The sequence below is a fragment of the Strongylocentrotus purpuratus genome, unplaced genomic scaffold (genome assembly GCF_000002235.5).
Source record: "Strongylocentrotus purpuratus isolate Spur 01 unplaced genomic scaffold, Spur_5.0 spur5_scaffold_18, whole genome shotgun sequence".
Taxonomy (NCBI): Eukaryota; Metazoa; Echinodermata; class Echinoidea; order Camarodonta; family Strongylocentrotidae; genus Strongylocentrotus; species Strongylocentrotus purpuratus.
In genome coordinates, this window is record NW_022145603.1 from 24,714,342 (window position 1) to 24,726,686 (window position 12,345).

The following is a 12,345-nucleotide window of genomic DNA, read 5'->3' on the forward strand; positions in this document are numbered from 1 at the left end:
AGTAGTGCAGTGGGCCTTTAAGGAAAATTTCATTTTTTTAATAAGGTGCATGATGTGCATCCGTTCCAATTCATATCAAACCAAATATTTATCATTTCCTGGTAGTATTTCGGTAACTGTATGTTGATCATATTAATATTTACATTAGAAAATTAAATTTCCTCCAATTGGTCCCAGTAGAAAATTAAAGTAGCCTACTTATTCCATTTCACCAGCATCCATTCACCCTTTGTGTACCTTCTCGTCACAAAGTCTACTCGCACAGTTTGATCCGACGGTGGGTCCGGGTGATCGCGATCGCAAACTTTATAACAAAAACACCTGTTCCGCCGTGACGTAAGCTAGATATACCGTACCGTGAGTGTTGACACCGGTCCGGTTAAGGAAAAAGACATTTCAATCTATTAAAAGTAAGTATAATACTAAGTATTAGCTCAGCCTTGAATGTCTGATTATGAGTGCATGGTTTTTAAGTTAGTGTGCCAGAGTGAGTATAGGGCAGAGATGATAGTTTATACGATATTTTGGTGATTTTTAACGCACGACTTGCCGACTTGCGAACGAAGAAGTCGGGCCTAGAAGTAGAAGGCGGCCCTGGCAGTGTAGCGGCACCGGTACGATGCGTGAGTCCTCGCTTGAGCGCTCGCAGGCTAGGCTTTGAGATTCTTCGATGCGATTGATTTGTGTGTGGGCGCGGTCGGGCATGCAGTGAATAATATTTCCAAATAGGCCTTCAGACAAGTTCTTTTGTAAATAAGCAGTGCATTGCAATCACAGTGGTCATTGTTGTCTATTGTGCATTGTAAGTCTAGCCCATTTTCAATTGAGAGTCAAAACAGTGATTAGAGTATAACTGTTATGTTAAGAATCAGTTTATATGAAGGAGTTGTCGTGGTTCATATTGTTTTGACATAGACCTATTGTTTGTTGACATCAAAGTAGTGATATGATCTGAGCTGAGAGTAGATTCTTACTTTACTACATGTACTAGGGTCTACTACTAGTAGTACTAGTCTCATGCCTTGACTTGGTCTAGATTAAATGTTAGATGTTTCAGGAAGGACGGAGAAGATTTTTTTACTTGTTCATCTTTTAGGTCTACATGCATTACACGTCTTCATCCTTATCCTCGTATTCATGGCTTGGTTTATACAACAGAACTTATACTTTGTTGACATCCTATTATGCCACATGCACAGGGTGAAAAATGATATGTTATTATTATCATTAATTATTATTATTAATGCAATATTATTATTATCATTAATTATCAGGATTATTCCTTTGATTATTATTAATTTTATATTATCATTATCATTATCATTATCACTATCATTTTCATCATCATCATCATCAACATCACTGTTATTATTATTAGTACTAGACCCTATGTTATTATTATTATTACAATGATTATTTCTTTTATTATTATTAATTTTATTATTATATAATCATTATCGTTATCATTTTCATCATCATCAACATCACCGTTATTATTATTATTATTATTATTTCCCTTCGTGGCAGTTTTGTGATTCCGTGGACCGTTTAGCACCAATCAACCATGAGTTTCCAAGAGGAATGGGAGAGGAAGAAAGAGGAAAGACATCGCAAACGCATAGAGTCGATGGATGGAGGAGTTACAAAGTAAGTTCAGCTACCGTTAAGCCGTTGACTACTGAGTTATCTTATTCCGATAGGCTTAACACAGGGACCACCAGGTTCCTGTAAGCAAAGGGTTAATACTCATACCTTTTACTGCCAAATTATGTACGATTATCTTTCGAAAAGCCAGACTCGAGGCTGAAGAATTAACAGTAGCCGCTAATAATAATGTGGGATCAGACATATATGTACAGTGTACATGTACAACTAGTTTTGCCACTTTAAAAACAATTCTATATAATTTACCTCTTCGGTTCTCCCCCAGTAATGTAAAAGGATTAGTTTCTCAGGCATCTGTTAGCATTGAGCTTTTAATTACATGTTTCATGATATAAATGTCTGCAATTTTCATTCATTTAATGATGACGTTTTTGTAGTTAAATGCTGAACATGTTACAGAAAGAGCATTTGATTAATTTAAATATTGTTTTCATTCCTGCTATCACTGGACTAGCAGGCGATACATGTACTACACGTAAGTACATCTACTGTACATGTATAGCCTAAATTAAGCTTGGGCAAAGCGACAAGGGGCACATTCCGGATTCCCCCTCCCTCACCTGCACCAGACAGACAAAGCAAAAAAAGAAAAGAAGGGTAGAATAAGAAGAGAAATGGGAAAATTATGAGAAAATAAAGAGGATAGGACCCCTCCCACACCAGGCATACCCTTCCCCTCATGTTAGAGACATTGTAAATGAGCATAGCATATCATGAGAGACCAGTGTGCACCCCCTCCCCCTCCCCCTCAAATGGCTTGACTTCTAGGCACTGCATGTGAGAACAAATAAAAATTGAATTATGCTGTTAGTGTTAGACCCAAACTGTAAAATATTTATATCTGAGGAGCATGAGTGAATGGTTAATTTTTGGGGAAATTTATCTGACTTTATTTGCCTAAATCTTGACAACCTCTACTACATATATCTACTATGACATAACATGGCTAAAATTGGATATTTTATCCCCATGATGGCTATAGACTTAATATTTTTGATTACTATGATGGATACTCTTCAAGATGCAGGCCCACATGGGTTTATTGGAATACAGCTTATGATGAGAAAAATGATAACATCAAAATAACATAAAATCCCTCACACCAAACCCTAGTCACTTGATATACGATGTACATGTACATGTAGATATTCAAACTGCCATGTTTCTTTGGAATATGTACATGTACAGTATGTGGTACATGTATAGGCACTCATGTTGTGCACTGTTCATGTATTTGTGACGAATGGTGACTGGCTATCCACTGTTTGTAGCATACGACCACCAAAGCCTTCAAAGAGTAATACCTTCAACGTATTGTACCAGCTCTCACTGAATCTGTGTCATTCTTACGGTACACAATAGACCGGTTTTCTAACATATTCAAATTTTATGTATACTTCTAAACAAAGGTTGTTCATGACAACCTGAAAGTTTGCTGATGCTTGCCCGGTATTGCAACACATAATGTATGCAGACTGGATTCCAAGTATTGTAGTTCATTCATTAATGACAGGTTAATGGAATAACTTGTCACTACATGTACATGTAGGTCCAAGGAAAGAAGTATCCATACATTTTAATATGTTAGTAAACCGGTAATCTTGTTGGTACTAATCTCTATCACGATAGTGCATGTTTACAATAAAAATGGTGATGTGTTACCTTTTGCTACAGTATTCAAACACACCCTGATACAGTTTAGGATTTAAAGTGTTTAAATGTCAGCCAACCCTAATGTAAATGGAATGAGGAAGATTTGTGTGAAGTGTTTGCTAAGACGCAAATCACCACCAGTGCAAACGTACATTTGTTTGTAGATGAGTTTATTGTGGCAATAAGCAAAGGGATGTGAATGGATGGAAGATTGCAAGGGGTGGTGTGAAAATTTAGAGTGTTTTTAACCTGTATTTATATTTTACTTGTTCAAAACGGCATACTTGTAAATCAGGAGTGCCTATGATTGTTGCATGTTTCTACATTGATTTTGTATACAGTGTACATATACATGTGTGTTGTTATGCACAATTAAATAGTTTTAAAAATGTTGGATATGCTAGATATTTATAGACAAATATACTCCTAGTGAGCTTGAATGTACAGTACATGCCTTTTTTTATAAAAGAATTTTGTCTCTTTTTCTCTATTTATGATGAGGCACAAAACTATAACCATATAAGCTTCCTGTCTGTACAGATTTCAATGTCAACTTTTCAACTTTTGACAAATAATTTCTTTCTTTAAAAATATCATTTTTGTCTGCTTTTTGTATAAGTTACAAAATCAGAATTAATTTGTTTGTTTGTCAGCAGTAAAAAAATAAAAATAGTTAAGTATTTACAGTTGGACCTTGTTGATGGCTGAATACGGTAATTCCCATAGAATCTTATACAGACCACAAATGATGAGAACTTTTTTTTGTTAAATGTAATTTTCTCATGTCATTTGAATGTGTTTCACAATAGCATAGTACATAATGTACATAAACATAATGAAATATTTTTGCAATCAGCAAATCTTCAGCCCTACTTATTTTCCTTTGTACAGTACTTGTGCATTAATTACCCCCATGTAAGTTTAGTGATTTTTTTCATATAACCTCATATCTTTTTCCCTATGAGGGGTCTACATGTAATAACTGCATGTACATTTTTTACAAATTATAGATTACACTGTTTTCTGTACAAGCAATTACATTTATATTTTCTTTTTTTTTCCCTTTTAATTATTACTACTGCTGCAGTGCTGCTGTTGTTGTTGGTATTTATTATCAAAAATGATATTAGTAGTAGTAGTGGTAGTATTACATGTGAATTCATGTATCATTAATGTGTACAATTCAGAAGTACATAAGTTTACCACTATCATTGTTGCTGTAATTCTTAATTTCTTTTTCTTACAGTGGTTCAGTTTCCCCAACCACCAAGACCTCTCATGTGATAGTCCCAAGTGTACAGCTGGTATGTATGAAATAGTCTCTCTCTTTCTCTCCTCTCTTACTATCCCTCCCTCCACCTCTATATCTTCTCTTTGCCCTCATGTTCTTGCATTATCTCCCCTCTATCTCTCCCCCTTTCTCTCCCCCTTCTTCTCTCCCCTCCCTCTCTCCCCTCCCTCTCTCCCCTCCCTCTCCCTCTCTCCCCTCCCTCTCTCCCATCCCTCTCTCCCCTCCCTCTCCCTCTCTCCCTTCCCTCTCTCCCCTCCCTCTCTCCCCTCCCTCTCTCCCCTCCCTCTCTCCCCTCCCTCTCTCCCCTCCCTCTCTCCCCTCCCTCTCCCTCTCTCCCCTCCCTCTCCCTCTCTCCCCTCCCTCTCCCTCTCTCCCCTCCCTCTCTCCCTCTCTCTCTCCCACTCCCTTCTTCTCCCTGTCCCCTCTCTCTCTCCCCTCTCCATTCCCTCTATTCTCCTGTCTCCCTCTATCTCCCCTCTCTTTCTCACCAGTTTTTTTGTTCCCTTTCAAATCTTAAATCTCTCTTCTTTGTGTAGAGATCTTTTTTTTTTTTTTAATACTTATCTGCCTTTCTTTAGACCCTTCCTCTATCCTCTATATCATTGTTTTTCTCCCCCCCCCCCCTCTCTCTCTCTCTCTCTCTCTCTCTTTCCATACCTCCCCTTCTATATCTTTCATAGCTAGGCTCACCCCCTCTATCTCTTCAGTCTCTCTTTCTCTCTGTCCCCTCAGACTCCTCCTCTCCTTTCTTACATTTCTATTTCTGCTCAACTTCTACACTCTCATGTAACCAACCATCTTGGGAGTGTGTTCGGTATGCATGATATGTTAACTTTCTTCTCACAAAACACACAGATTCAATTATTGGCACTGGTTCAGTTTCACAGTAGGCTCACAAAGGTCAATATTAAGGTCACCACTCCAGACAGCTTTGGGTTTCAGTCTGACACTTTTGCGTTTTTGCTATGTACAGTGTACAGTCAACATACATTAGACATTCACTTTTTGGAGTACCTGTACATGTAATGATATTTAAGGCAGAAAAAACAATGTAAATGTACATTTTTAATGTGTTCGAAGAGCTTATTTACAAAACAAATTAGAAGAGGTCAAGCCCCACTGTCCTTGTAGCTACTTGCTCCCTCTATATAGAAAACTTCCCCAATCGGTGCCTGTTGGTCCCCCATGATCCTCTTTTTCTTATGTTAGTTGAGAGCTAAGTTAATGAGATAGCCACCTGTCAGTGACCTCCCTGTGTGGTCTAATCCCTTCTGGCCCAGTAGTATTGACGGCAACCAAAAAATTACTTTTTTTTTACGAGGGCTCTTTTCAGATTTTCCCTTAAAAAAATAGCCCCCCTTAATTATTTTGCGGTGGCTATTTTGGAGCTCAGGGGGGCTTTTTTTTTTTAAAGGTTGAATTTTTTTAAACGCGGTTTTACCTAATTAAATTCCAAGCAAAGGCAAATATAGATACAATTGTAGCGTACATATGTCATGTAGAGTATTGCAGACATTCAGATACCCATGATTTATTCACTTTGTGTAAAACGTGTGGCTTTATGATTTACATATACATGTAACTAAAACTTGTCAAAAGGAGTGTTTTGTTTAACTGTTCGTTTTTCATATCCTAAGAAAATAATATCACTGACACGCGGGCTAGGAATTAATTTTTTTATGGGGGCTACTTTTCCCCATTGCCTAAAAAAAACCAAGGGGCTACTTCCTTAAAGCCATATTGTAAGCTGTAACTATAAGTTGTGTTTTTTCTTAGCCATCATACTACTAGCAACCAAATTGGTAGGTAATATGTTATTTAGTCTTTTTTTCTGTCCCAAATTTAATTGTTATCATGGACAATGCAATCCCATTAAAAAAAAATGTAGACCAACTCCCTTTAAAATTGTGTTATTTAGACCATTTATAACCATTAAATGTGAGTAAATATTTTTACTGTTGTCCCACATACCGATGTAGGGTCTATTTGTTATGCCGAAACATGCAAAATCATGGCCTTATTTTTTTTTTATAGACTCTAATTCTAAAGGCCAAGCCAAAGCTAGTTTCATTTCGTAGACAGAAATTGATGTCATCATCACTCATGACAATTGGCCTGGCATCGATCGTATATAAATAATTTAATTTAATTAAACAGTTGTAAGAAAGATTCTGAGGAGTAGGAACATCCTTTAAATATTTATTTACGTTTTTTTATAACAAAATTCAATTTCTGTGTACGAAACTTGCTTTATACCGATTTTACAGGAAAAAATCCAGTATTGATTTTGCACGTTTCGTTATTACAAATATATCAGTATGTGGGACAACAGTAAAAATATACTCGCATTCAATGGTTTTAACTTATAAATAACACAATTTTAGACGGAATAACATTTTTTTAATGGGATTGCATTGTCCATGATAAAAATTAGGGCCAGAAAAAAGACTAAATAAACATATTACGTACCAATTTGGTCGCTAGCAGTTGAGCTCTCGTCACTCGCAAATACTTATTTGCTTCATACAAGGAGCGTGCGGGCGCGCGCTGGAGGTGAGCTAGTACGTTTCTGTGTATTGTGAACGTGTGCGAACTGCGTATGCATTCATGCTGTGCACGAAACTACATCGGGGCCGGTGGCCTGTCCGGCCGCCGGGAGCTTAGGCGCAGGCAGTCGGATACCGCTGTAGATCTAGCTACAGTAGGTACGACCGCCAATCCGCTGCAACTCACAAAACTTTTAAAATGTTGATGGAAGTTTCTAGTTTTGGAGTTGGTAGTTGGAACGGAGATTTCACTCAGACACATCAATAAATTGGTTTATTAATTCATAGGGAATATCAATTCATGGCGGGGGCGATTTTTCAAGATATATTGATTTTTTTTTCGCCCTCGTCTTGATTTTTACCGTGGCGATTTCAGAGGTTTAGGGGGCGAATCGCCCGTCGCCACCGTGTATTTTTTTCGTTGATTGACGGTCTTTAAGGTCACCACTCCAGACAGATTTGTATTTAAGTGTGACATTTTGTACAATCAACATGCATGAGACATTTACTTGAGTACAAGTACATATAAATAGTGATGTTTAAAGGCAGTTAAAGTCCATTTTGAAGACTTGTGCAAACTCTATCGTACATACTGTATATTGTGTGTGAAATTTTACAGTTGCAGATTCTGAAACTTCCTTGTAAGAAATGAAGATATAGCGCTGTGTTCATATTGTCGCAGAGGGAGCTATTCTTAAATCAACAGATATAACAGTCAAATTGATTTAGAATTACCTACAAATATTTTCGAGTCTAGAAAATGAAAAAAAAAAGGAATCAAACATTCAAAATTTATTTATTGAAAGCAGTTCTCTTTTTTTTATTTGGTGGAAGGTTTCTAATAAAAGACCTCTTCAATGGATTCATTGAACTTCATGTGATTAGGTCTCCAAAAGGACAAACCATCGTTAAAACAGGAAAAAAAATATACATGTAGTACAATTTGAATGTGTTCTTATAGCCTTTGGGGGGGGGGCAGAAGAGGAGGGGAAGTGTTGAAGTTTTAATAGTAAGTTACATTTTATGCTTGGAGCAGATAATATTTCCATAAAATCCTTTATTTTAACCAACTCTTGTCTTGCAAAAAGAGCTTGGTAATGTGTTATGCCTAGTTGACACTTTCACGATTTTCGGTTCCCGCATAGTTCACGCACTGAAATTGCATCATGCGTGCCAATGCGTGGACACTTGCGGGAAGGGGCGGGACGATGCGCGGCAATGCGCGGCAATGCGTGAAGAGCGAAAAAATTTTTCAACATGTTGAAAATTTTGCCACGCACTTCCCGCATTGCAGCAGTGCGTGAACTGTGCGCAAACTATGCGCAAACAAGTCGTGCCAATGCGTGCCAGTGCGTGGCGTAAAAACAGTGGGTACCCCACCCCCGGGAATGTGGCACGCACTTCACGACTAGTTCACGACATGGTCCCGCATAATTTGCGCAGTGGTTGCGCATCCTTCGCGCACTTTCACGCAAGGATCGCGCATATCAGTCACGTGATGCGTTTTGTCAAAATATTCTTGTTTGAGCCAGCAGCAAAATCATGGCTTCATCCTCCTCATCAGATAATGATGGGACAGAGAACACAGAGCATGAAGAGAAAACTAAGCGAACAAAAAGAGCACGTACATCTAAAAGGGATGTCCCAGAGTACAAGTGGACCGAAGACGCTGTTCAATTAATAGCCGATTTTGTGAAGGAAAATGCAGCACTATATGATAAGACCCAGAAAGATTACATGAATGTTGCTACGAAGGGAAGGATGTGGGCGAATGGCGGTAAATTATTGGATCCACCTGCCACTGGTAAGTTCTCAATTTTGATGGTTGGTTAGTTAAGTTCCATACCCATGTTTTAAAAATCCTCCTTTTGTTTTTTGTTGTCTGCATTACTAGTTAATAAGAAAGTAATTTACTGGGAAAATAATTGTTGATATTTTCCTTTATAGAAATTAAATGTTTTTATTTTTTATTTTTAGGGTTAAACTTCACCACACAAATAGCCTATTTATTGTTTTCCTTGTTTTTAATGTAGGGGACCAGTGTAAGAAGTTGTACGAAAATAAGCGAACTCGGCTAGGAAAGATATTGAACAAGGAGAAAAAAAGTGGATCTGGGCAAACCAACAGAACGACACGTGATGATGAGATAGTGAACACGTGGGGATTTCTGAAGCAACACATTGTTCGTGGCAAGACAACGGCAAGTGACACGGTAGGTATATAAATGACCAATTCACAATTTTTATATTGAAATATTAGAATAACCTTGAAATAACCTTCAGAACCCTTTTCATAATTTTCATTTTGATGTTTCTTCACCTTACAGTTTGATAGAGAAGGGGAAGTGCACGAACGAGAAGATGATGAAGTTTCTATCATGTCAGTTTCAGAAGATATGGATAATGAGACCTTGATCCCGTTGAAGGATCGGGTCCCAAAGTCGGCACGCTCCGAAGCCTCTGGAACTTCTGGCAGTAGAACTCCAGCTTCTCGATCAAGTACTGTTTTGCAGAATAACCTCGACGATGCTCTCCGTCAGGTAGGCATTATAGAACTTTTTTTATATTTTTTTTTAAACAATTGAATACATTACCTAAGCCGGATCCGCTTTCAATAGTTCCATTTGGAAACTATAGAAATTAATTCACAACAAAAAGTATCTTTGAAAATTAATTCTTCGACAATCGATCTAAATTTGTTGAGTATATGGCAGTAAATGACAGTAATCAGACCCTGACTTTAATTGCCTTACTAAATTACATTTGGTTATATTGTTTATGCCTTTCAGGTTCTTTCAAGAGCGGATAATTTGGGCCAGACAGCTGCTTTGACAGGTCAAAAAAAGATCGTCCATGATTTTGCCTGTCTTCTGGAGGGCCATATGCAGAAAATTCCAGAGCAATCGTGGCACAGTTTCCAAATTGAATGTCTGCAACTCGTTCACAATTTCGAACAGCCAACCAGGCCAACTCAACCATGTCAACAGCAACCCTCGTCATGGCAGTCAAACCAGTGGCCAATCAATAGTCATTGGTCCAATTTCAATCAATGGTCTCCAGCAAGTCCATCCTTCAACAATGTTGGGATGCCAGCCGCGCCTTCAGCTGTGCCTGTACCGATACCAACGTCTTCTCAGCAGTCCACTGCTTCGACCCCACCCTCCCGACGTAGTAATGAGATGGTTTCCTCGGTTCTGGAAGAGCTTGGAGAAGAAAAATAATGTGTTCAACAGCAGCCGGTGATTAAGAAAAGGCAATACTGGTTGCAAAACTAACGTCTTCCATATCGGGACACGCTTTCAGTACTTACCTTAATTCTTACATGGTAAAAAAAAATTAAAGTAAAAAGAAATTGTTATTTGTTGTTGCCTTTGCAAGGAATTTTATTAAAAACCCACTCGGCAAGAAAACCATTTATTTATACATTTGGAACAGAGGTATAATATTTTCTGAAACGTAAACCAGAACTACACACTGAAGAGCAAGGGTAAAATTAAGTCGGAAAATATATTCCAGATTTTTGAATGTTCTGAGTTCCAGGGAGAGCTTCGATGGATATTCTCGATTTAGACATTTTGACATATACTCATGCATGATGCTTTTATCAAGAAACAAAATGAAAGGTTTACTGAGTGGAAGATTAAAGTTAATGCATCTTTTTGGTTCCTACGTTTTTACATTTTGTTCTAGTAGTTGATTAGTTCATGTTACTCACTTGTTACAACTTTAAAGTGTTCAAAATATCATTGAGAAATCTTGGTAATTATAACATGTCTATAAGGTAGTTCAAATTGGAGATTCAGTTGTCAGTCACCATGAAACTAAACGTTATCCTGCAGACTTATTTTCTTTTCTTCATCACACGTTATTTAAATTGCATTTATGTGAGCATATCCAGAATGCCTAAGTTTTCTACTCGGTTATGTTTCTTTTATTAAAAAACACGCAATTCGTGCATTCTGATTGCTTCTGATTACAAGTCTCTTATTACACACAAAAAACAAAACATGTAAAGTTGTTTATATTAAGAGTAACATATTGACAAATCAAAGGCTAATCAAAGACTGCAAAGATAGGTGAATATCAAGGCCTTTAATAAAATGGGTAACTATAAGCACTTGATATTTTTCATTGGATTTCAAAAATGATTGTTAAGTTTCCGCACAATTCGTTCAAGTGCACCTATTCATACGAGATAACACCGTCAACTGTTTGACTATTACATATATACATATGTTAATAGCATCTTCTTAAACGATGTAAAAGCATGATCGTATCAATAAATGATATTCAATTTCCCAGTTTTTCCTATCTCTCACAGATGTTTTGTGTAAAATACGATTGATGAATGGATACAATAATTCATTAATAAAGCGCAAGCTGAACGTCTCCAACGTCAGTCTACCGTCTGATCCGCGTTCAGGAAGCGTTTTTAATTTTCAAAAACGCTGGGCCGACGCAGGCTAAAAACGCAAAGGTGTGACACAGCCTGAACACGTGACTCTTGGTCACGTGTCATGACGTATGTCATGCACTTCCTGTCTGCTATAGCTTATTATAACTTTTTGTTTGTAAGAATCCGTTTTAATCCATGAGTGGTTATTTTTCAAAACATTCAAAAGGTTGAATCAATAAATGTATCTGTACCCGTGTTTATATCGACCCCCAAAAAAACCAAACTGTTCTTCTTGCGTTAAAGGGTTGCAAAGGGGGGATTTAAAAACAATAAGATATAATAAAATACCTGCAGAGAAGTGCATGGCATACTTCATGCCACGTGACCCAGCGTTGCCAGTTAGCATGATAAATAACTTTTGCGTTATATTCATGATAACTTTCTTATTTATTGTCCGATTTACTTCAACGTTTTTGGTTTTGTTTTAATTGTTTTGTTTTTCGTCTGATTTATCTGCTTTTAATCAATACAAGATTTTTTTTTCTGGTGCGGACCCAGTCTTTAAATGTGCGTTCGTGTGTATGTGTGTGTGTGTGTGTGTGTGTGTGCGTGCGTGTGAGGAGTGGGGTTTGTGCAAGCTTACTAGAAATACGAAATTTCTACATATGCCCCGACACCAACTGCATCATGTTTAAGTTCAACAACAAAGCTTACCAAAACCCCTTAATTTCCTGACAACATTAATTGCTGATACACTGTAGAATTTTTGTGTACATAAAGACAAACACATTATAA

The 12,345-nt window shown here is 37.4% G+C and overlaps 1 protein-coding gene and 1 long non-coding RNA gene across 2 annotated transcripts in view; one reads left to right on the forward strand and one right to left on the reverse strand.

Annotated features, from left to right (window-relative positions):
• The first annotated feature begins 344 nt into the window (after window positions 1-344).
• Window positions 345-12,345, forward strand: part of LOC100889660 (trichohyalin) — a 40,359-nt gene continuing 28,358 nt past the window's right edge. The window contains exons 1-3 of the mRNA XM_030989555.1: window positions 345-410; window positions 1,528-1,647; window positions 4,565-4,622. Of these exons, the coding sequence (XP_030845415.1) occupies window positions 1,565-1,647; window positions 4,565-4,622 (141 nt within the window). The 5' untranslated portion in view covers window positions 345-410; window positions 1,528-1,564. The remainder of the gene's footprint in view (window positions 411-1,527; window positions 1,648-4,564; window positions 4,623-12,345) is intronic.
• Window positions 9,719-12,232, reverse strand: LOC115925525. The gene is made up of 2 exons (XR_004064763.1): window positions 11,899-12,232; window positions 9,719-10,357 (listed from the first exon to the last, which is right to left on the reverse strand). It is a non-coding gene; the product is annotated as an uncharacterized LOC115925525 (long non-coding RNA).